The sequence below is a fragment of the Oryctolagus cuniculus genome, chromosome 20 (genome assembly GCF_051225735.1).
Source record: "Oryctolagus cuniculus isolate XC-2025 breed Fujian yellow rabbit chromosome 20, ASM5122573v1, whole genome shotgun sequence".
In the NCBI taxonomy this organism is placed as follows: Eukaryota; Metazoa; Chordata; class Mammalia; order Lagomorpha; family Leporidae; genus Oryctolagus; species Oryctolagus cuniculus.
The window spans coordinates 27,680,520-27,703,546 of record NC_142886.1 but is presented as its reverse complement, the minus strand read 5'-3'; the positions used below and the strand labels follow the sequence as shown (position 1 = coordinate 27,703,546).

The window sequence follows — 23,027 nt, the reverse complement described above, 5'->3', positions numbered from 1 at the left end:
ATCCAGCGTCCTGCTAATGTACCTGGGAGGGCAGTGAATCGCTTGGGTGCTTGGGGTCCTGCCACCCACGTGGGAGACCAGGATGGAATTCCTGGCTCTTGGTTTCAGCCTGGCCCTGCCCTGGTGGTTGTAGCCTTTTGAGAGGTGACCTAGTGCATGGGAAATCTGTCTGTCTCTCCTCTCTCACTCTGCCTTTCAAATAAATACATCTTTATGTATAAATATATATATATATATATATATATATATATATATATATATATAGTTCATGATAATACATATCAGAAACAAAGCACTCTCACCACTTCTATTCAATGTAATACCAGAAATCCTAGCCACAGCAGTTAGGGAAGAAAAATAAAGACATCCAAATTGGAAAGAAACAAACTGATCTCTGTTTACAGATAACATGATCCTATATGTAGAAAAACCTAAAGATTCCGGGGCTGGCATTGTGGCATAGCGGGGTAAAGCCACTGCAGGTAATGGCAGCATCTTACTTGGGTGCCAATTCAGGTCCTGGCTGCTCCATTCTGATCCAGCTCCCTGCAAATGGCTTGGGAAAAGCAGCCAAAGTTGGCCCAAGTGTTTGGGGCCCTGTCACCATGTGGCAGGTGTGGTAAAAGCTCCTGGCTCCTGGCTTCGGCCTGGTCCAACTTAGATGGCTGTTGCAGCCATCTAAGGAATGAAGCAGTAGTTGGGAGATCTCTCTCTCTGTCTGTCTCACTCTTTCTGTAACTCTAACTTCCATATATGTAACTAAATATTTTTTAAAAACTTAAAGATTCCATAAAAAATGTGTTAAAACTAGTAAACAAATTCAGCAATGTAGCTGGATACAAAATCACTCAAAAGTCAGTTGCATTTCTGTACACTTACAATTAGCCATCCAAAAAAGAAATTAATCCCATTTACAACAGCGATCAATTAGAATAAAATACTTAGTAATAAACTTAAGATGAAAGACTTGTACATGGAAAACTGCAAAGCATTGTTAAAACAAATTAAGGAGGGGCCAGTGCTGTGGGTTAAGCCACCACTTGTGATGCTGGCATCCCATGTCAGAGTGCCAGGTCAAGTGCTGGCAGTTCAGCTTCCGACCCAGCTTCCAGCTCATGTGCCTGGGAAGGCAGCAGAAGACTGCCCAAGTACTTGGGGCCTTGCTACCCATGTAGGAGGCTAGAATGGAGTTCCTGGCTCTTGGCTTCAGCCTGGGGTAGACCTAGTTATAGCAGCCATTTGGCAAGTGAACCAACCAGTGGAGGGAACTTTCTTCCTTCCCCCTCCCCCTCCCCTCCCCTCCCCCTTCCCTTTTCCCTCTCCCTCTCCCACCTGGGATAGACCTAGCTATAACAGCCACTTGGCAAGTGAACCAACCAGTGGATGGAACTTTCTTTCTTTCTCTCCCTCTCCCTTTCCCTCCTTCCCTCCCTCCCTCCCCACCCCCTTCTGTCACTCTGCTATTTAAATAAATAAAAAGTAAATATTGAGGCTGGCACTGTGGCATAGGGGGTTAAACTGCCTCCTGCAGTGCCAGCATCCCATATGGGCTGCTCCACTTCCCATCTAGCTCTCTGCTAGAGCCTGGGAAAGCAGTAGAAGATGGCCCAAGTCCTTGGGCCCCTGCAACCCTGTGGAAGACCTGGCTCCTGGCTCCTGGCTTCAGATCGGCCCAGCTCCAGCCATTGCGGCCATTTGGGGAGTGAACCATTGGATGGAAGACCTCTGTCTCTGCCTCTGTCTCTCTGTAACTCTGCCTTTCAAATAAATAAATAAATCTTTTTAAAAAAGTAGATAAACCTTTTAAAGTTACAAAAAAATTAAGAAAGACACAAATAAATGGAAAGATATCCTGTGTTCATGTTGGAAGATATAATAGTTTTAAAATGTCCACACTACCCAAAGTGATCCTTAGATTCAGTGCAATCCTCATCAAACTCCAATGTCAATTTTCTGTAAAAAATTTTTAGTAAATCATTGAAAAATTCATAGAGGAACATCAAATTACCCAAAATAACCAAAATAGTTTTGAGAAAGATAAACTAAGCTGGAGACCTCACACTTTAAAAAAAAAAGATTTATTTATTTGAGCAGCAGAGTTATATATAGAGAGACATTCCATCTGCTGGTTCACTCCCCAAATGGCAGTGGCCAGGGTTGGGCCTGGTTGTAGCCAGGAGCTTCTTCCGGGTCTCCCACATGGGTGCAGGGGCCCAAGGACTTGGGCCATTCTCCACTGCTTTCTGAGGCACTTTAGCAGGGAGTTGGATCAGATGTGGAGCAGCCAGGACTTGAACTGGCCCCCATATGGGATGTCGGCATTGCAGGTGGCAGCTTAACCTGCTACACCACAGTGCCGACCCCGACCTCACACTTCGTGATTTTATTTATTTATTTATTATTTATTTTTTAAAGATTCATTTATTGGCCAGCGCCGCGGCTCACTAGGCTAATCCTCTGCCTTGCGGCGCCGGCACACCGGGTTCTAGTCCCGGTCGGGGCGCCGGATTCTGTCCCGGTTGCCCCTCTTCCAGGCCAGCTCTCTGCTGTGGCCCGGGAGTGCAGTGGAGGATGGCCCAAGTGCTTGGGCCCTGCACCCCATGGGAGACCAGGAGAAGTACCTGGCTCCTGCCATCGGATCAGCGCGGTGCGCTGGCCGCAGCGCACCGGCTGCAGCGGCCATTGGAGGGTGAACCACCGGCAAAAGGAAGACCTTTCTCTGTCTCTCTCTCTCACTGTCCACTCTGCCTGTCAAAAAAAAAAAATTCATTTATTTGTTTTAAAGGCAGAATCACAGACGGGTAGTGGCAGAGAGAGAGGGAGAGAGAGATGTCTTCCATCCACTGGTTCACTCCCTAATGGCTGCAATGGCCGGAGCTGGGCTGATCTGAAGCCAGGAGCTAGGAGCTTCTTCTGGGTCTCCCACGCGGGTATAGAGGCCCAAGGACTTGGACCATCTTCTGCTGCTTTCCCAGGCCATAGCAGAGAGCTGGATCAGAAGTGAAGCAGCCAGACTCGAACTGGCGCCCAAATGGGATACTGGCACTGCAGGCGGTGGCTTTACCTGCTATGCCACTTTGCGGGGCACACTTCTTGATTTTAAAATGTATTAGAAAGCTACAGCAATCAAAACAGCATGGTACTGGTATACAGACCAGTAGAACAGAAGAGAAAGCTCAGAAACTTTCACATATATGGTGAAATGATCTTCAACAAAGATGTCAGGTGTACACAATACTTTGGGGAAAGGATAGTTTCTTACAAATAATGTTGGAAAACTGGATAGACACATGCAGAAGAATGAAGTTAGACCCCTATGTGCAAAAATAAACTCAGAATGAATTAAAGATGTAAGACAAACTATGAAAAAGTACTAGATGAAAATACAGGGAGAAAGCTTCATGACATTAGATTTGGCATTGATTCATGGAAAAGATACCAAAAACACAAGCAACAGAGGCAAAAAACAAACAATGGGATACATCAGAGTGTAAAGCTTCCGCACAGCAAACGGGAGTGGAAGAAATGTTTGCCAATTGTGTATCTGACAAGGGGTCCTATCTAGAATTTAAGGAGAACTACAGCTTAGCAACAAATTCACCAAGGAGCCGTTTTTAAACTGGGAAGTGAATGGACTTTTCTTTAAAGAATTTATAGAAATGGCCAAGTACGGCCGGCGCCGCGGCTCACTAGGCTAATCCTCCGCCTAGCGGCGACGGCACACCGGGTTCTAGTCCCGGTCGGGGCGCCGGATTCTGTCCCGGTTGCCCCTCTTCCAGGCCAACCCTCTGCTGTGGCCAGGGAGTGCAGTGGAGGATGGCCCAGGTGCTTGGGCCCTGCACCCCATGGGAGACCAGGAAAAGCACCTGGCTCCTGGCTTCTGCCATCGGATCAGCGCGGTGCGCCGGCCGCAGTGCGCCGGCCGCGGAGGCCATTGGAGGGTGAACCAACGGCAAAGGAAGACCTTTCTCTCTGTCTCTGTCTCTCACTGTCCACTCTGCCTGTAAAAAAAAAAAAAAAGAAAAAGAAATGGCCAAGTACATGAAAAGATGTTCAACATCACCAATCATCAGGGAAGTATCACTTCACATCTGTTAGAATGACCACTATTTTTTTAAGCAGAAATTAGCAAGTTTTGGTGAGTATGGAGAATTTGGAATAAATTTGGAATAGATTCCTCAAAGAGTTAAAGACAGATACAGCAATCCCACTTCTGGGTATATAGCCAAAAGAACTGAAAACAACATCTCAAAGAGTTTCATACGCCCACCATTCACAATAACCAAGGGGTAGGGGTAACCTAAATGCCCAGACATGGGTAAATAAATTGTGGTAAATAGATACAAAGGACTGTTATTCAGCCTAAAAAATGGAAGGAGGTCCTGTCATGTACTATAACGTGGATTAAGCTTGAGGGCATTATACTAAGTGAAGTAAGCCAGTCACAAAGAAAAAATACCGTTGATTCCATTTGTATGAGGCACGTATCTAAAGTAGCCAGACAGACAATAGCATGGTAGTTGCCAGAATGTGAGGGAAGGGAGAGAAGAGCTGTTTAGTGACTGTAGACTTGTGGTTTTGCAAGGTGAGAGGTATGCACAACAGTGTGCATACAGCTGACACTATCCAGTTGTACCCTTAAAAAGGTTAAGCAGGTAAACTTGATGTTACTATGTTTTTCACAATAAAAATATTGGCAAAAATTGTTTACAAAACAAAAAATTAAGGAACTGACTGACAATGTGTTATATGTTACAGTATGATGTGTACAGAACGGTAGCTGCTCACAATGATGGTCTTGAGCCAAGAAAATTATTAATATTCAGACCTTGTGTTAAAAAGGCAGCAAATTGAGGCAGCATTTTGTAGCACAGCAGGTTAAGCCACTGCTTGTTATGCTGGGATCCTGTATCAGCTGAGTCCTGGCTGCTCTGCTTCCAATCCGGCTTCCTGCTAATGTGCCTGGGAAAGCAGCAGCAGACGGCCTGAGTGGGCCCCTGCCACCCACATGAAGACCTGAATGGAGTTCCTGGCTCTTGGCTTTGGCCAAGACCAGGCCAGTGTGGGCACCTGGGGAATAAACCAGCAAATGGAAGCTTTCTCTCTCTCTCTCTCCCTCTCTCCCTGTCACTCTGCCTTTCAAATAAATAAATCAATCTTAAAAATATGTAAAAAGCAGCAAAATGTATAATATCTGTAACAAAAATGTGCTCATCTAAAAATGTTTTAAACAAATTTTTTCCCTTGATAAGGCTTACGCTTTAGTTTCTGGAAAGTTCATTCAGAAGGAACATTTCATTCCTAGTGAGACTGGATAACTGCACACGACCGAAATGCCTTATCTCAGAATTGCTTTAGGTGCCACCACATGAGAAAGATAGAGCAGAAAACATCAGAGGTTGACAGTTGAGAAGAGCCGGAGTGTGTGCGTGTATTCTTGTTTATGCCTGTCTTTTCATTCTCCAGAGAATCATTAAATGGGAATCAAAGCTTCCGAGGCCTCCCGATCGGATCACTTAATGTGGCCACTGATGAACACGAAGAGTTAAAGGTGGGCATCATTGGAGGTGGCCACCTTGGGAAGCAGCTGGCTCGGGTACTGCTGCAGCTCGTCCCTCTCCCTGCCGAGAGCCTGCGGATCTCCACTCGGAGGCCAGAGGCCCTGGGTGAGGAGCAGTGTGTGTTAGAGAGGGGCTTGGTGGTGCTGGGGTAGGCGCTGATGAAGCCATCCTGAAAGGATTCCTTCAGAGAGGAGTCTTGGAGTACAGTGTGCTGAGTTCTCAGCCTGCTACCCTGGACAAAAGCTAGAATGATTTTTAAAAACATTTATTTATTTAGTTGAAAGGCAGAGTTACAGAGAGGCAGAGGCAGAGAGAGAGGTCTTCCATCCACTGGTTTACTCCCCAAATAGCCTCAACAGCCAGAGCTGGGCCAATCCAAAGCCAGGAGCCAGGAGCTTCTTGTGGGTCTTCCATGTGGGTGCAGGGCCCCAAGGACTTGGGCCATAGAATGATGGTTTTTTAACTCATTCCTTAAAACAACTTTCTTCTCCACTTAAATATTTTCTGTGTGTCTTCCCTGCACTCTTCATGGTGAATGATCTTTCTGGGTCTCTGATACAGCATTAAATCTTAGTGGAGGGGCCGGCGCTGTGGCTCACTTGGTTAATCCTCCACCTGCAGCGCCGGCATCCCATATGGGCACTGGGTTCTAGTCCTGGTTGCTCCTCTTCCAGTCCAGCTCTCTGCTGTGGCCCGGGAGGACAGTGGAGGATGGCCCAAGTGCTTGGGCTCCTGCACCGGCGTGGGAGACCAGGAAGAAGCACCTGGCTCCTGGCTTCGGATCGGCGCAGCGCCGGCCGTGGTGGCCATTAGCGGGGTGAACCAGCAGAAGGAAGGCCTTTCCTCTGTCTCTCTCTCACTGTCTAACTCTCTCTGTCAAATAAAATAAAAAAATCTTACTGGACCAGTTAGAGTTTGGTGAGTGCTAACCATTCCAAATGTTTGCACTTGGCTTTATATTTTTAAAAATAACATTGAATTTTTGAAAATGTTTTGTATTAATTTTGTGTATTAACAATGATTACTTCTGGGGAGAAGAGAAGAGAAAACACCCTGAGGGACTGTCTGGAAAATGGAAATGTTCTTGGTCTGGAAAGAAGTATGAGTTCCATGGCTGTAGTCATTTGTTGAAACTTATCAGACTGTATACTTAAGATCTGTGCATGGTATTGTATGAAAGTTATAATACAGCCGATCAAGCCCCTCCTTTGGAGGCTCATCCCATATCAGAGGGCCTGGGATGGAGTCCTGCCTCAGCTTCCCATCCAGCTTCCTGCTAATGCGCTCCCTGGGAAACAGCAGGTGAGAGCTCAAGGACTTGGATCCCTCCTACCTGTGTGGGAGACCTAGTTTGCGTTCCAGGCTCCTAGCTTCATCCTGGCCCAATACTGGCCCATTGCAGGCATTTGGAGAGTGAAACAGCAGATGGAATATTTCTCTCTGGGTCACTCAGATTATTATTATTATTATTATATTTAAAGATTTATTTACTTGAAAGAGTTACAGAGAGGCTGAGGGAGAGAGAGAGAGAAAGACAGAGATCTTCCATCTGCTAGTTCATTCCCCAAATGGCTGCAATGGCTAGGGCTGAGCCAGGCCAAGGCCAGGAGCCAGGAGCTTCATCTGGGTCTCCCATGTGGGTACAGGAGCCCAAGCACTTGGGCCATTGTCCTCTGCTTTCCCAGGTGCATTAGCAGGGAGCTGGATTGGAAGTGGAGAAGCCAGGACTTGAAGTGGCACCCATATAGGATGCCAGTGTTGAAGACAGCAGCTTCACCCATTACACTGTAGCACTGGCCCCTGCCTTTTATTATTTTTTAAAAATGTATTTATTCATTTGCAATGCAGAGTTGCAGAGAGAGAGGGAGAGACACAGAGAGATTCTCCAGGGAGCTGGATCGGAGGTGGAGCAGCTGCCACTCAAACTGGCCTTCACATGGGATGCTGGCATCATAGGAGGCAGTGCCACAGTACTGGCCCCTCGACCTTTGAAATAAATAAACTTTAAAAAATTGCACTCAAATTCAAAATGTAAAATAATAGAATACACATTATTTAAAAAATCAAGGAAGAAAATAGCTATTTGTAATCCACTTACCCGAGTCATCTCCTTCCTATTTGTTTCCTAATGAGATCCATCGTTGACACTGCTTGATTGCATCCTGCTTTGGTCACTGGATGTCTCACTGGCATACTCCCTTATCGCGGGGAACCTAACATTCCTCTGGATACTGATTTTAAGCCCTCCACTGTTCAGCAGGGAGACCGTGACACGGGCAACTCCCAGAGCAGCGCCCGCCTCTCCCCAGCGGGGCGTGCTCGCTGCACCTGTGTCCGGCCCACAGATGTCTGGAGTGCTGTGTGCACTGCGCCGCAGGCCACTGTCCTCTCTGCGTTTTCTTCTCACAGTTTAAAATTTACATCAGTAAAAAGATTAGTTTTTACTTTGTAGAATATTCCAAATCATGGATGTACCATAAGTTATAGAATTCTGCCTTAGTTAGTTAGTTGAACTTCCTTGTACATAATTTTCAAACTAAAATTACTAGATCAAAGAATAAGTACAGCTTTATTAAGATATTATTTATATACAATATACAATAAATTGCATGTAATTTGCAGAATTTGATATTTTGATGCATATGTACACCTATGAAACCATCAACAATCAAAGTAATGAACATATTGTATCTGTCACCCCCTTTGTCTCTTGCTCTTGGTAACCCCTATTTCCCTACTCCCTGAATCTCCCCACCAAAAAAACAATGATCTGATTTCAGTCACCACAGACTAGTTTGCAATTTCTAGAATTTTATAAAAATGGAGTCATACCTTTTATTGTCTTTCACTCTGCATAATTATTTTGCGAATTCAAGTTGTTTCATGTGTCAATATCCTTTTTTATTTTTTTAAGTTTTTTTTTTTTTTTTTTTTTAATTTCCTTGAAAGGCGGAGTGACAGAGAGTGGGAGAGACAGAGGTTTTCCATCTGCTGGTTTACTCTCAAATGGCCACAACAGCAGGGCTGGGCCAGGTCAAAACCAGGAGCCTGGAATTCAATCCTGGTCACCCAGGTGGATGGAAAAGGCCCACGTATTTAAGCCATCTTTGCTGTTTTCCCAGGCACACTAGCAGAGAGCTGGATCAAAAGTGGAGAAGCCAGACTCAAACCAGTGCTCACATGGGATGCTGGTGTCATGGGCAGTTGCTTAACCTGCTGTACCACCAAACCACCCCGTTTTTAAAATTTTCTGAGTAGTATTTCATTGCCTGAATGTTCTACAGTTTATTCATCTGTTGTTTTGAGTTGTTTCCAGTTTTTGGATATTACAAATAAAGCTGCTACAGAGTGGTGATTGGGGGAGGGAGAGAGAAAAGAAAGTATGGTTATCTTTTCTCTCTCTCTTTTAAGATTTTATTTATTTATTTGAGAGGTAGAGTTACAGAGAGAGGGAGAGACAGAGAAAGGTCTTCCTGGCTCACTCCCCAGGTGGCCACAATGGCCAGAGCTGAGCTGATTTGAAGCCAGGAGCCAGGAGCTTCTTCCAGGTCTCCCACATGGGTACAGGGACCCAAGGACTTGGGCCATCTTCTACTGCTTTCCCACACCATGGCAGAGAGCTAGATTCGAAGAGGTGCAACCTGGACTTGAACCGGTGCCCACATGGGCTGCTGGCACAGGAGGCAGAGGCTTAGCCTACTACACCACAGCACTGGCCCCTAGATGATCTTTTTATATTAAGGAAACTACGAAAGTCTTACCATCAAAGGTCTCTCTCTTAATTCTATCTGTAGAAGTAGTGTATATTCCTTGGGAAGCATTACGTTTATTAGTTTTAAAATTATAGTTTTATTTATTTTAAACATTTTTATTTATTTTCATTTTATTTGAAAGGCAGCAAGAGAGACAGAGAGAGAGCTTTCACCTGCAGGTGCACTCCCAACATGCCTGCAACAGCCAGAGCTGGGGCAGGTCCAAGTGAGGAATCTGGAAGTCAGTTCAGGTCTCCCTCATGGGGAGCATGGACCCAGATACGTGAGCCATCACCTGCTGCCCCAGGATGAGTATAAGCAGGAACCTGGATCAGAAGCAGACCAGCCAGGCCTCAAACATCAGGCTCTCAAATACAGGATGTGGGTGTCCCAAGCAGCAACTTAACTGCTCACCTTCAAATTACAGTTTTAAAATGGCACTGTGTGGGGCTGCTGTTGTGGCGTAACAGTTTAAACTTCCGCCTGCAACACTGGCATCCCATATGGGCATGGGTTCAAGACCCAGCTGTTCCACTTCTGATCTACTCCCTGCTAATGTGCCTGGGAAATCAGCAGAGGACGGCCCAAGTACCTGGCCCCTGCACCCACGTGGGAGACCTGGAAGAAGCCAGCCCACTCTGCCTTTCAACCCCATTGTTGTGGCCATTTGGGGAGTAAACCAGTGGATGGAAGATTTCTCTATCTCTCTGTCTCTCCCTCTGTCTCTGTAACTCTGCCTTTCAAATAAGTAAAGAATAAATCTTTTTAAAAATAGCACTGTGTATTTTATGAGGAAGCACATGTTGCAAATGCCATTAACTTCTATACATTTGAAAAGAATGAGAACAACACATGAAGAGGGATGGATGTGCCCATTTTCTAAGTGTACTCTTTATCCTATCCATCTTCAGGTTTCTGTTTAAGATAAGAATTCACCTCTCCAACAATAACTCTTAAACATCCTATTAAAATATGTGTGTGCATTTTGTATTCTTCCTTTTGAAAATGTCCCTGTTGTCATAAGTACAATCAGGTGATTAACTGCAGAGTGTTTTTATGCAGCTCCACAGTTAGCACATCTCCCTCTGGGTTTATCAGATCCTGTTAACTAGGGCGTACCTTACTGAATCCAGCTTTCAAACTCTTCCCAGAAGAGCAAACTCTTCTGTTCTACAGACGCTTCCACTCTCCTCATCTGCCCACCGACTCAAGCCAGTGCGCTGGAGAACTCTGGGCAAGCCTCTTAGCTTCTTGAAACCTCACTCCCCTCACCTATCACACAGAACAGTCCTAGTCTCTGCCTCATAAGGTCCTTGTGAGGATTACCTTATGTGATGTACCCAAAGTACAGGGGCTGGCGTTGTGCTGCTGCTTGAGACACTAGCACCCAGGATCAGAGCACCGGTTCAATTCCCGGCTGCTCCACTTCCCATCCAGCTCCCTGCTAATGTGCCTGGGAAGGCAGTAGAGGATGACTTAAGTGCTTGGGCCCCTGCCACCCAAGCAGAAGTCCCGGAAGGAGTTCCAGTCTCCTGGCTTTGGCTGGGTGGGTCCCTGGCTTTAGCCTGGCCCAGCCCTGGCTGTTGTGGCCATCTGGGGAACAGACCAGTGAATGGAAGATCTCTCTCCCTCCCTCCTCTTGCCTCTCCTCTTTCCATGTCTCTCTGTCACTCTGCCTTTCAAATAAGTAAATGAAAAAAATTTTTTAAATAAAGTACACACTTTGTACGTTATCTGGCATACAGTAAACCGTCAGTGAACTAGAGCCGAAGGCATCTTTGAGACTTTGTTCTACAAGTCAGATGAAGATGAATTATTTTATAACCTCAGCCTGCTGCAGTGGGCTCAGCTGCTTTAGTGACAGGGTAGCACGAAGCTGCACAGCTCCTGGAGGGCCTATGGGAATATTTTCTGACCCATGTGGTAAAAAGACGTGGGTGGATTTACGGGGATGAGACAATGATCACCTTCTCTCCAAGATGAAATTCCCATCCCATGCCTTTGCTCTGTTTTCCTTCACTCCTTACAGTTGAATTCCAGAAACAGGGGGTCCGCTGCTTTTACCACAACTCTGGTCTGGTGGGCTGGGCCAACGTGGTGTTCCTCTGCTGCCTGCCATCTCAGCTGCCTAACATTTGCATAGAAATTCAGAACAGCATCAGGAAGGCCTGCATTGTGTTCAGCTTTGTCGCTGCCATCCCACTACCCAGGTACCTTGTGAGGGTGAGAACTCTTGGAGTTGGTCATTCCCAGTAATAAAGGAGCAGCTTTATCTGCAGAAGGACCCAGGCAACCTCTCTCATTTTGTCTTCCCCATTTTCCTAGGAACAGCACAGGTGGGTGGGATATTTCCTTTGCTGTGAATAGAACGTTGCCTCCCTCTACCTAAAGCTGAACAGTTTTCCCTTCAATGAGAAGGGAAACCACCAGTCAACAATATGAAAAGTTACTGAAAGTGGGTGTCAGATCTTACTTTTGTGCCCCTGGTGTCTAACCTAGTGCCTAGCCCGCTATGGCGTTCAGTAAGTGTTTATCAGGGAGATGCAAGAATAATCCAGCGAATTAGTGCCCTCAGCATGGACTCAGAGCTGTGTTTGTTCTGGGCAGTGCTGTGTAGGGGAGTCTGTTGCTGGGGTTGAACACATGGATTTTATATTCCTGTCCTGGCACTGCACAACCTGTCTTGGTGGCTTTACTTCCAGATTAAAACTGCTGCTGAACAAGACCAGCATCTTGCGGCCTCAGTATCATTATCATTATGCCGAAGATGGGGTCAACATCTGGGGAGCCAAAAAGGAAATCACAGCTGCGCTCCAAGACCCTGTGATTCTTCAGGCTACCTGCCCCTACAGTGCTGCTGGTAAGGGCTCGCTGCAGCTCTGGCGCTCTCTTGAAAATTATCTTCCTTCTGGCCTGTTGTTATCGTATTAAATCCGTGTGTGTGTGTGTGTGTGTGTGTGTGTGTGTTGGTTGTACAGATACATGTCAACTATTTCCATTTTGTTTTGCATGGGAAATGTTTTTTTTAACAACAACAACAAAAAACAGCCTTTATTAGAGCTAGCTGAGAAACCCCATTGTTTGGTCCCTTCAAAGGTGAACTAGAAATAACCAGAGAGGAGTGGAGACAGCTTGTTTCATGCAGCGTCTGGGACTGAATAGCTTTTCTCCATTCTAATCTTGTTCCTTTTCCTTATTAGCAAGGGCCATTCTGCATTTTTGCCATTAGCCATGTCTCCATGAGTCCTGACTGTCCTTTGGCATGGCCAACACATAATGTGTGTGTGTGTATGTATGTGTGTGTGTATGTATGTATGTGTGTGTGTGCCTGGTTTTTTAAAAAGATTTATTTAGTTTAAAGGCAGAGTTGCAGAAAGAAAGGGAGAGAAAAAGTTGCAGACAGAAAAAGATCTTCCATCTGTTGCTGCACTCCCCAAATGGCCGTGATGGGAAGGGCTGGGCCATTCTGGGTCTCCCATGTGGGTGGCGGGGGTCCAAGTATTTGGGCCATCTACTGCTGCCTCCCGGGCACATTGGCAGGACTTGAGCCACGGCTCCGAGATGGGATGCCGGCATTGCAGGCAGCTGCTTAACCTGCTGCACCACAGCACTGGCCCATGGCACGTGTTGCTAAGAGCAAACGGGGCTCTCGGCCTAGGGAAAGTGCTTGTTGTGGGGAGCAATCCGGACTGGACTAAGTTACTGAAATTAAGACTTATTCTATGCATCTGCTCTCCCACAATATGGCGCTGGGAGAGAAGTAAACAGCTTCCGCACAGCTGCCTCCAGTTCAACTAATAAACTGTAGGACTTGCTCCTGATTGGAGGAGAGCAGCGTACTCGGCATGTGGGCAGCCGAGTTAGGATTGGCGGAGGAGGACTATAAAGGAGGAGAGAGACGGCATGCACCGGGAACATCTATGGGGAACATCTAAGGGAACCCGTGCAGCCCCCGAGAGAGCCGGCCGGCGGTGTGCCGCTCCCCTGCGGAAGTGGGGAATGCGGCCGGGGGGAACTGCCCTTCCACGGAGGTGGAAGGGATAGTAGCCAACCCGGGAAGAACCAGCAGCAAACCCGGGGAGGGCCGAGCAGACGAAAGAACAGCGCAGGGTCCTGTGTTGCTCCTCCACGAAGAGGGGGAGCGACATAATGGTGCCGTGACTCAGATATGAAGCCTAGGCAGGGCTTAGTGTCGTTCCTCCACGAAGAGGGGGAGCGACATAATGGTGCTGTGACTCGGATATGAAGCCTAGGCAGGGCTTAGTGTCGTTCCTCCACGAAGAGGGGGAGCGACACTTGTCACCACAAGCTTCATGTTATCAGTCTGTTTTGGAGAAAACGTGGCTGCCTCTGAGGATCTGGGGTTTGTCCTAGGTTCCTGCAACTCCTTTTTGGTGGCACTGACTGGCGTTTGCCTCTTTGTTGATGTGCAGGGGGAATTCGCCTCAATATCAAATGGTTGGAGGGAGTGTTCTACGCAGCCCTAAACATCTGCACGGAGAAAAACGTGGCCCACTCCAAAGCGATGCTGCTTATGAATGAGCTCTTCCTGTCCGTGCACTTCCAAGGCTGCGGGGAAGACACAAGTTCTTGCCCCAAGTTTCAGTTAACGGATGTTGTCAGCAAAGACTACGTCAAGAACTTGTCCGGGAACAGGTAAGCCGTCTGCCACTGTTCTGGTTTCTCCCACGCTCTCAGCTCAGCACCTGTTTTCCGTCTCCTCCTGACCTCTTTAAAACCGATAAAAATCGTATCTTGGTAAAAATGGCAGCTGGCGGGAAAGTGCTTGCCCACCTTTGCCGCTCAAACCCCATTTCACAGATTTTACCTTTAGTATTTTGATATTTTTGTCTTTTTATCTATGCATTTCCAAACCTATATGTAGTCAGTCTAATATGTATCTGTATCTATTTCTATATACACAGGGTTAAAAATGTGAGCATATACTGCTTTTTCACTTGCTACTAGGGGGCTTCAAAAATTTCATGGGAAAATTCACATTATCTTCTTTTTTTTTAAGAATAAAATCCTGTTTATTTTCATCTTACTTGAAAGGCAGAGCAGCACAGAGACAGAGAGGAGAAGGCAGCAGGGAGGAGGGAGCTTCCCTCCTCTGGTTCACTCTGCAGGGGCCCTGCAACAGTCAGGGCTTGGCCAGGCCCGAGCCAGGAGTCTGCAGTTCCACCTGGGTCTCCCACAGGGCGGCCCAAGCACTTGAACCGTCATCTGCTGCCTCCCAGCATGCATTAGCAGGAAGCTGGATTAGAAGTGAAGGTGCCAGGACTGGCAGTTCCGTATGGGATGCCGGCCTCGTGCCGCAAGTGGTGGTTTAACCTGATATGCTGCAACACCAGTCCCTGATCAAGCTTTTATAGCTCGCTACTTTTTACAGGGAGTTCAAGTGATAAAGTGTTAAATGACACCATGCGATGTAATCTGCAAAATCCAGAAGGTGAGAAATTTTATAGGACAAGCAACCCAATTCCTTAAACAAACAAACCCCAAAGTGGGGGGGGAGGGGATAAATTTTTTAAACAGACTTACAATTCATGTTAACCAAAATGCACGTGTAGACTTTGGATCATTATTCAAACAACTATTTTTTTTAATTAGGCTGCATAGTTAATAATATTAAGGAATTAGTATTCTGGTTTATTTTATAAAAATAAAGTCCTAGGTGGGCATTTGGCATAGTGGTTAAGATATAGTTTGGGATGCCCACAACCCATGTAAGAGCGCTTTGCTTTAACTCCCAGCTCCACTCTTGATTCCAGCTCCCTGCTAATGTATAGCCTGGGAGATGGCAGGCGATGGCTCAAGTGCTTGGGTCCTTGCCACCCATGTGGGAGACCTGGATGGGGTTCCCAGTTGCCGGTTTAGGCCTGGCCCAGGCTAGACTGTTGCAGGCATCTGGGGAGTGAGGCAGTGCATGGGAGCTCTCTTTTTCTCTGCCTTCCAAATAAATAAAAAATAAATTTGAAAAAAATTAAAGTATATGTTTTAGAGATACATACTCAAAAAGTTACACATCAAATGATGTAGTGTCTGATATTTGCTTCAGAATTACCCAGTAGAGGGGGGTAAAGGGGTGGGAATAGATTAATGGACACAACAAGCGTTAGCTGGGGCCAGAGTTGTGGGGCAGTGCATTAAGTCCTGGTTGGAGTCCTGACTACTCCACCTCCAGTCCAGCTCCCTGCTAATGTGCCTGGACAAACGCCCCAAGTGCCTGGGCTCTGCTACCCACATGTGAGACCCAGATGGAGTTCTAGGATCCTGGCTTTGGACTGGCCCAGTCCTGGCTATTGTGGCGATTTGGGGAGTGAACCAGCAGATAGAAGATTTTCTCTCTCTCTCAGTGTGCGTGTGTGTGTGTGTGTCTTCTGTATCTGTAACTCCGTGTTTCAAATAAATAAACCTTTAAAAAGTTAGCTATGAACAGATCATTGTTAAATCTGGGTGACAGGCACATGAGGGTTCGTTTTACTATTCTATTTTTGTTTTAAAATTTCCATAATAAAGACAAAGTTTCCTTCTATTAGTGTACCAATCCTAATTGACTAGTTCTAGCTTTACTCCAACTTTGCTTTCTTAAAATAAACCCTATTTAATACACTTATAAATTTGTTTTCCTTCATTTGATTTAAGATATTTCTGTCAATATTTAAAAGTAAAATTGGTTTGTAGTTCTCAAATTTGGGTATCAATACCTCATAGTATTAGGAAGTCTTTATCGTTATATTCTGGAACAGTTTAAGTTTCATAGGAACTATAGATTTCTTAAAGATTAATTAACAGCACTTAGTGTCTACTGTGTACTTCGCAGGGCAAATGGCATATAGCTCAGCACAGGGAGGCAGTGCCCTGGGCCTGCCCACGTCATCTAAAGATCCGAGGCCTGGAGTAGTTCCAAGTTCTCGCTCTACGGCGTGGCACCATGAGGGCCTCTTCTCTCCACTGATCCTCACTGCCCATCACCACGGCTGAGCTTGTCGGCTGCACAGAATTGTTCCGTGACGTCTTTCCACTCTTGAGTTCCAAGATCTTGAAGAAAGTGGGAAAGTTAATCCTGGCAAATTCAAAATTTTTTGCAAACTCAGCACTAGTTGAACATGTGCACTTGACTCTTCTGTGTCCTCGTGAGATTCTTCTGAACTCCTTTATCTGTACTCTGATGTTCATGCAGGGGTGTAGTCATTTCGCTTAGGACCAGCCAGTGAGGCCCTCCTGCTGGGACTCTGCATATACTAATATTTTCACAGTGATTACAGTTTCTCAAATTCACTTCAGAGTTCTTTTTCAAGAAAAATTATTTTCTTTTTATTTGAAAGGCAGAGGCAGAGAGACAAAGAGAGAAGTTCATTCCCCAAGTGCCTGCAGACAGTCAAAGCAGAGCCAGGCTAAAGCCAGGGGTCAGGAATTCTATCTGGGTGTCCAGTGTGGGTGGCAGGAATGCACAGGACAAGGAGTGGGGTAGGGGTGCTAGGAGCTTGCTTGCCCTCTCCCAGGCACCACTCTCCCAGCACCTCCATGCCTTTACCAGCCAGGAAGCTCCCTTACAGAATGTAACTGTAGATTGATTTGATCCAACTGTCAGGGAGGCAGGTGAGGGCTGAAATTAGACTGCTTTTCCAATTTTTCTAGTTTATGATATATTCAGCTTTACAATTTCTTGGGTCAATTTCACATTGCCTTTGTATCTGGATTACAAGTTTATTGGTATAAAGTTATAATTTTATATTTTATTTTAAAAAAGCACCTCATCAGATTGTATGTCATCTTGCATTGTGTTAAGCTTTAAAATTTTTTCAGGGTTGGGGGCTGGTGCTGCGGCATAGTGGGCAGAGCTGCCGCCTGAAGTGCTGGCATCCCCTATGGGCACTGGTTTGAGTTTCAGCCTCTCCACTTCCAATTCAGCTCTCTGCTATGGCCTGGGAAAGCAGTAGAAGATGGCCCAAGTCCTTGGGCCCCTGCACCTGCATGGGGGACCCGGAGGAAGCTCCTGGCTTAGTTCTGGCCATTGTGGCCATTTGGGGAGTGAACCAGTGGATGGAAGACTTTTCTCTCTCTGTTTCTCCTTCTCTCTCTGTAACTCTGCCTTTCAAATAAAATAAAGAAATCTAAAAAAAAAAAAAAAAATACACAGGGTGCCACCGAGGCATTTAAAAAAATTTCATGATTAAATTTGCTAGAAGCATGTCTATTTTGTTGATCTTTGAGAATAACCAGCTTATGGTTTTATTTAATTCTACTGAGTTAATTCTTTTTAAAATGCAAGCATTTTCATGTGTCTTATAATTACCTCCTTTCTGCTTTCCTTTGGTTTACTTTGTGAGATTATTCTTAGCTTCCTGAATATTTATGGCTCATTTAATGGCAATCATATTATTATAATAAAAATAACAAGACCTAAGAGATTTTCATCTAACTTCTTCAGCTGTGTGCTAGGCCTTAGAAATAATGATTACATTTTGGGGCACAAGTTCCGGTGTTAGTCAAGCCTCTTACAGCCTCACTCTTCAAACGACTTGGCATTCAGAGGCATCATCTGTAGAAATGCAGAATCTGATACCCAAGACCTATGGAATCAGAATCTGTATTTTCACAAGATATTCTAGGTGATATTTATGCATATTCAAATTGGAGAAGCAATGTTCTCATTTTTTACTGTTAGCAAGAGATGGCCATGGCATATTGATATTTTCATAATGATTACAGTTTCTCAAATTCACTTCATTGTTCTTTTTCAAGAAAAATTATTTTCTTTTTATTTGAAAGGCAGAGGCAGAGAGAGGGAAGAGAGAGAAAGAAGTTCATTCCCAAGTGCCTGCAGACAGTCAAAGCAGAGCCAGGCTAAAGCCAGGGGTCAGGAACTCCATCTGGGTGTCCAGTGTGGGTGGCAGGAACGCAAGTGCTCAGACCATCGCCTGCTGCCTTCCAGGCACACTGGGAGCAGAGTAGCCAGGACTCGAACTGGCACTCTACTATAGGATGCAGGCATCCCAAACAGCAGTTCAATCTGCTGACCCAGAAAACCATGTATTTGCTTGTTTTCATGACTGAGTAGTGTCCACGGCACGGCTGTATCACGTTTAACCATTTACCTGCTGGAGAACATCTGGCTTGTTCTGGTTTTCAGCTGCCATCAATAAAGCTGCCGTGAACGTTCATCAGCAGAGTTTGGTGTGACGTAGTTTTACCAGTATATCTGTTTTTGGAGAAATGGCATCTTGATTATCATGAGTCTTTCTATCCATGAATACAGTAATTTTCTCCACCTGCAGGTCCTCTTTATATCATCAGCATTTTAATTTCCATGACACAAATCTTGTGTTTTGTTATATTTACGCCTTTAAGCATTCTATTAATTATAAATTCTATTAATTAATTATAAATTCTTTTTTTTTTTTTTTGACAGAGTGGACAGTGAGAGAGAGAGAGACAGAGAGAAAGGTCTTCCTTTTTGCCGTTGGTTCACCCTTCAATGGCCACCGCGGCCGGCGCGCTGCGGCCGGCGCACCGCGCTGATCCGATGGCAGGAGCCAGGAGCCAGGTGCTTTTCCTGGTCTCCCATGGGGTGCAGGGCCCAAGCACCTGGGCCATCCTCCACTGCACTCCCTGGCCACAGCAGAGGGTTGGCCTGGAAGAGGGGCAACCGGGACAGAATCCGGCGCCCCGACCAATTATAAATTCTATTAATTATAAATTATAAATTTAAATTGTTGTTCATTGCTAGTATGTATAAATACCATTGATTATTGTATGTTTATTTTGTATACTTCAAACTTTCTGAACTTACTAGTTCTGGAGTTTTTTTTTTAAAGATTTATTTATTTATTTGAAAGTCAGTGTTACACAAAGAGAGGAGAGGCAGAGAGAGAGAGAGAGAGAGAGAGAGGTCTTCCATCCATTGGTTCACTCCCCAATTGGCTGCAATGGCTGGAGCTGCACTGATCTGAAGCCAGAAGCCAGGAGCTTCTTCCCAGTCTTCCACATGGGTGCAGGGACCCAAGGACTTGGGCCTTCTTCTACTGCTTTCCCAGGCCATAGCAGAGAGCTGGATTGGAAGTGAAACAACCGGGTCTCAAACCAGCACCCATATGGGGTGCTGGCACTGCAGGTCAGGACGTTAACCTGCTGTGTCACAATGCTGGCCCCTATAGAGATATTTCTAAAAATAGATTCCTTTGGGGCTGCATTGTGGCGTAGTGGATTAAGCCTCAGCCTGCAACACCAGCATCTTACTTGGGCACCAGTTCAAGACACAGCTGCTCTGCTTCACATCCGGCTCCCTGCTAATGAGCTTGGGAAAGCAGCAGAAGATAGGCCAAGTGCTTGGGCCCCTGCACCCACGTGGGAGACCTGGAAGAAGCTCTAGGCTCCTGACTTCAACCTGGCCCAGCCCTGGCCATTGCAGTCATTTGGGGAGAGAACCAGCGGATGGAAAGATCTCTTTCTCTATCAGTCCTTCTCTCTGTAACTTTGCCTTTCAAATAAAAAATAAAATCTTTAAAAAATTCCTGGGATTGTCTGTGTAGGTAATTACATCATCTATAAATATGGACAGCTTCATTTCTTTCTTTCCAATCTGCATGCCTTTTCTTATCTTATTGCACCGGCCGGAACTTCTAGTGCTGTGTTGAATAAGACTGGTGAAAGCCAATAGCTTTTTTAAGATAGCTAAGGAGGCTATCTTAAAAGCAGTTAGATCTTTTCCTTGCCTAATTTGCATGATTCTCTTATGTATATTCTTTCTAAATTTAAGGGAGATATATACAAAAGAAGATGCTGATGTTAATATTATAATTTATTCTCTAATTACGATTTCCTTTAGAAAAAATATATCTTGGGGCCAGCGCTGTGATACAGTGGGTTAACACCCTGGCTTGAAGCGCCAGCATCCCATATGGGCACCAGTTCAAGACCCGGCTGCTCCACTTCCGATCCAGCTCTCTGCTATGGCCTGGGAAAGCAGCAGAAGATGGCCCAAGTGCTTGGATCCCTGCACCCACGTGGGAGACCTGGAAGAAGCTCCTGACTCCTGGCTTCAGATCGGTGCAGCTCCAGCCATTGCGGCCAATTGGGTGTGAACCAGTGGATGAAAGACCTCTCTCTCTCTCTCTCTCTCTCTCTGCCTCTCCTGTCTCTGTTTAACTCTGACTTTCAAACAAATAAATAAATCTTAAAAAAAAGAAAAAATATGTCTAAGTGTGGAAAATCACCATAACTACAATTAAGTCCACAAATTGAACACTTCCAGCTGAACTTCTAGTTTAACTACGCCTTTTAAAGATAATTGAGAGACTATTATTTTTTTTTAAGATTTATTTATTTATTTGACAGGTAGAGTTAGACAGTGAGGGAGAGAGACAGAGAGAAAGGTCTTCCTTCCGTTGGTTCACTCCCCCAAATGGCTGCTATGGCCAGACTATGCCGATATGAAGCCAGGAGCCGGGTGCTTCTTCCTGGTCTCCCATGTGGGTGCAGGCGTCCAAGCACTTGGGCCATCCTCCACTGCCTTCCTGGGCCATAGCAGAGAGCTGGACTGGAAGAGGAGCAGCTGGGACTAGAACCTGGTGCCTATATGGGATGCCGGCACCGCAGCTGGAGGATTAACCAAGTGAGCCACGGCACCAGCCCCTATTTATGTATTTGAAAGTCAGAGTTACACAGAGAGAGAAGGAGATGCAGAGAGAGAGAGAGGTCTTCCATCCGCTGGTTCATTCCCCATTGGCTGCAATGGCCGGAGCTGCACCGATCTGAAGCCAGGAGTCAGGAGCTTCCTTTGGGTCTCCCACGTGGGTGCAGGGGCCCAAACACTTGGGCCATCTTCTACTGCTCTCCCAGGCCCTAGCAGAAAGCTGGATCAGAAGTGGAGCAGCCAGGACTTGAACCGGCGCCCATATGGGATGCTGGCACTGCAGGCGGCAGCTTTACCAGCTATGCCACAGCACTGGCCTCTCACTGTGATTTTTAATTAGTTTGTTTTTCCAAGTAGAGGATAACTTTACTAGAGGAAGAGTTGAATAACCAAACCAGATGTAGTGAACAGACATAAAAAAAATAACAATATTTATTTTGTTTTCACCCTAGGCCTTTCCCCTGGTTTGAGCTAACTACCGTACAACTCAGAGAAACTCCCTTCAGCCAGTGTCTCTCAGCCAGTACTGTCATCCAGGACCACCTTACTCATCTATACTGTGATTCATTTGGCATCTCCCCAAGCAAAGAACAGCCAAATGTTTCCACAGGCCTTCCATCCCAGTAAGAGACCTCAGGAATCAGAACTTTTTCCCTTAAGGTTTGTTTAATGATTGTTGGACCCTGATTATCAAAATTTACTGTGGGAATCATGTGGCTGTATTATGTTTGAAAATTGTAATTGATGGCTCTTTAAAATGTAACATAAAATAAGAAATTCTATACATCTGTATACTTGAGTGTCTGTCCTTTAGAAGCAAACAAAGCAAAACAAAAACTGCACAACCTAAAACACTTAAGTAAGCTGTTTCCCAGAAAACTTTGTTAATACAAATTATTTCCTTTTTAATTTTTTTACATATTTGAAAGGTAGAGCAACAAAGAGAGAGATCAAGATTGATTTTCCATCTGCTGCTTCACTCCCCCAGTGGCCACAACAGCCGGGGTTTGGCTAAGCTGAAACTAGGAGTCAGAAACCCCATCTGGGTCTCCTTCTCCTTCTCCTTCTTCTTCTTCTTTTTTTTTTTTTTAATTTATTTATCTATTTGAAAGTCAGAGTTACAGAGAGAGAGAGAAGGAGAGACAGAGAGAGAAAGAGGTCTTCCATCCCCTGGTTCACTCTCCAGTTTGCCGGAACTGGAGCTATGCATATCTGAAGCCAGGAGCCAGGAGTTTCTTCTGGGTCTCCCACGTGGGTGCAGGGGCTTAAGGACTTGAGGCATCCTCCACTGCTTTCCCAGGCCATGGCAGAGAGCTGGACTGGAAGAGGAGCAGCCAGCACACAAACCAGCGCCCAGATAGGATGCCGGCGCTGCAGGCAGCAGCTTTACCCGCTAAGGCCCCATCTGGGTCTTCTACATGGGTAGCAGGGGCCCAAGAACCTGGGCCATTTTCTACTGCCTCCCAGGTGCATTAGGAGGGAGCTGGATCAGAAATGGAGCAGTGAGGACTCAAGTCAGCATTCTGAAATGGGATGCCTGTGTGCCACATCAGCTCCCAAATTATTTCTCTTCTCGAAGCTAAATTCAAGAAGTTGTAATATCATTATTTGACAGTTACATGCTGACCTACTTTTCCTGTATCAGTATGCAGCTGGCAAAGGACAGTTTGATTCCCCTAACAATTTGGATAGAGAAGTAAATGTGTAGTAAATCATCTTAATTGAATTATGACTCATTTCATGTTTATGTCAGTTATAGCTGGCTGACTGTTATAGTACTATCATATTTAAAGTGTTCTCATTTGAACCATTTTAAAAATTATCTTATTTGGGTGCATGCATGGTGGCACAGCCCATGAAGCTGCTGCCTGTGATGCTGGCCAGAGCCAGGAGCCTGAACTCCATCCAGGTCTCCCCCGAGGGTGGCAGGGGCCCAAGCACTTGGGCCATCTTCTCCTGCTTTCCCAGGAACATTATCAGGGAGCTGGACTGGAAATGGAGAAGCCAGGATTTGAACCAGCACTCACAGGGGATGCTGGCATCACAGCTGGCAGGTTAACCCATTGTACCATG

General features: G+C 45.7%; 1 protein-coding gene across 3 annotated transcripts in view; it reads left to right on the top strand.

Moving 5' to 3' along the window:
- The window catches only part of NOXRED1 (NADP dependent oxidoreductase domain containing 1), a 33,011-nt gene extending 11,277 nt beyond the window's left edge, over window positions 1-21,734 (top strand). The window contains exons 2-6 of one of the 3 annotated variants that reach the window (XM_070065297.2): window positions 5,467-5,666; window positions 11,343-11,523; window positions 12,016-12,173; window positions 13,747-13,969; window positions 21,407-21,734. In XM_070065297.2, the coding sequence (XP_069921398.1) occupies window positions 5,467-5,666; window positions 11,343-11,523; window positions 12,016-12,173; window positions 13,747-13,969; window positions 21,407-21,581 (937 nt within the window). In that variant the 3' untranslated portion in view covers window positions 21,582-21,734. Of the gene's footprint in view, window positions 1-5,466; window positions 5,667-11,208; window positions 11,524-12,015; window positions 12,174-13,746; window positions 13,970-16,139; window positions 16,281-20,147; window positions 20,325-21,406 lie in introns of those variants that run through there. The other 2 variants (XM_070065298.2, XM_089322438.1) reach the window with 2 other exon arrangements.
- Window positions 21,735-23,027: the final 1,293 nt, after the last annotated feature.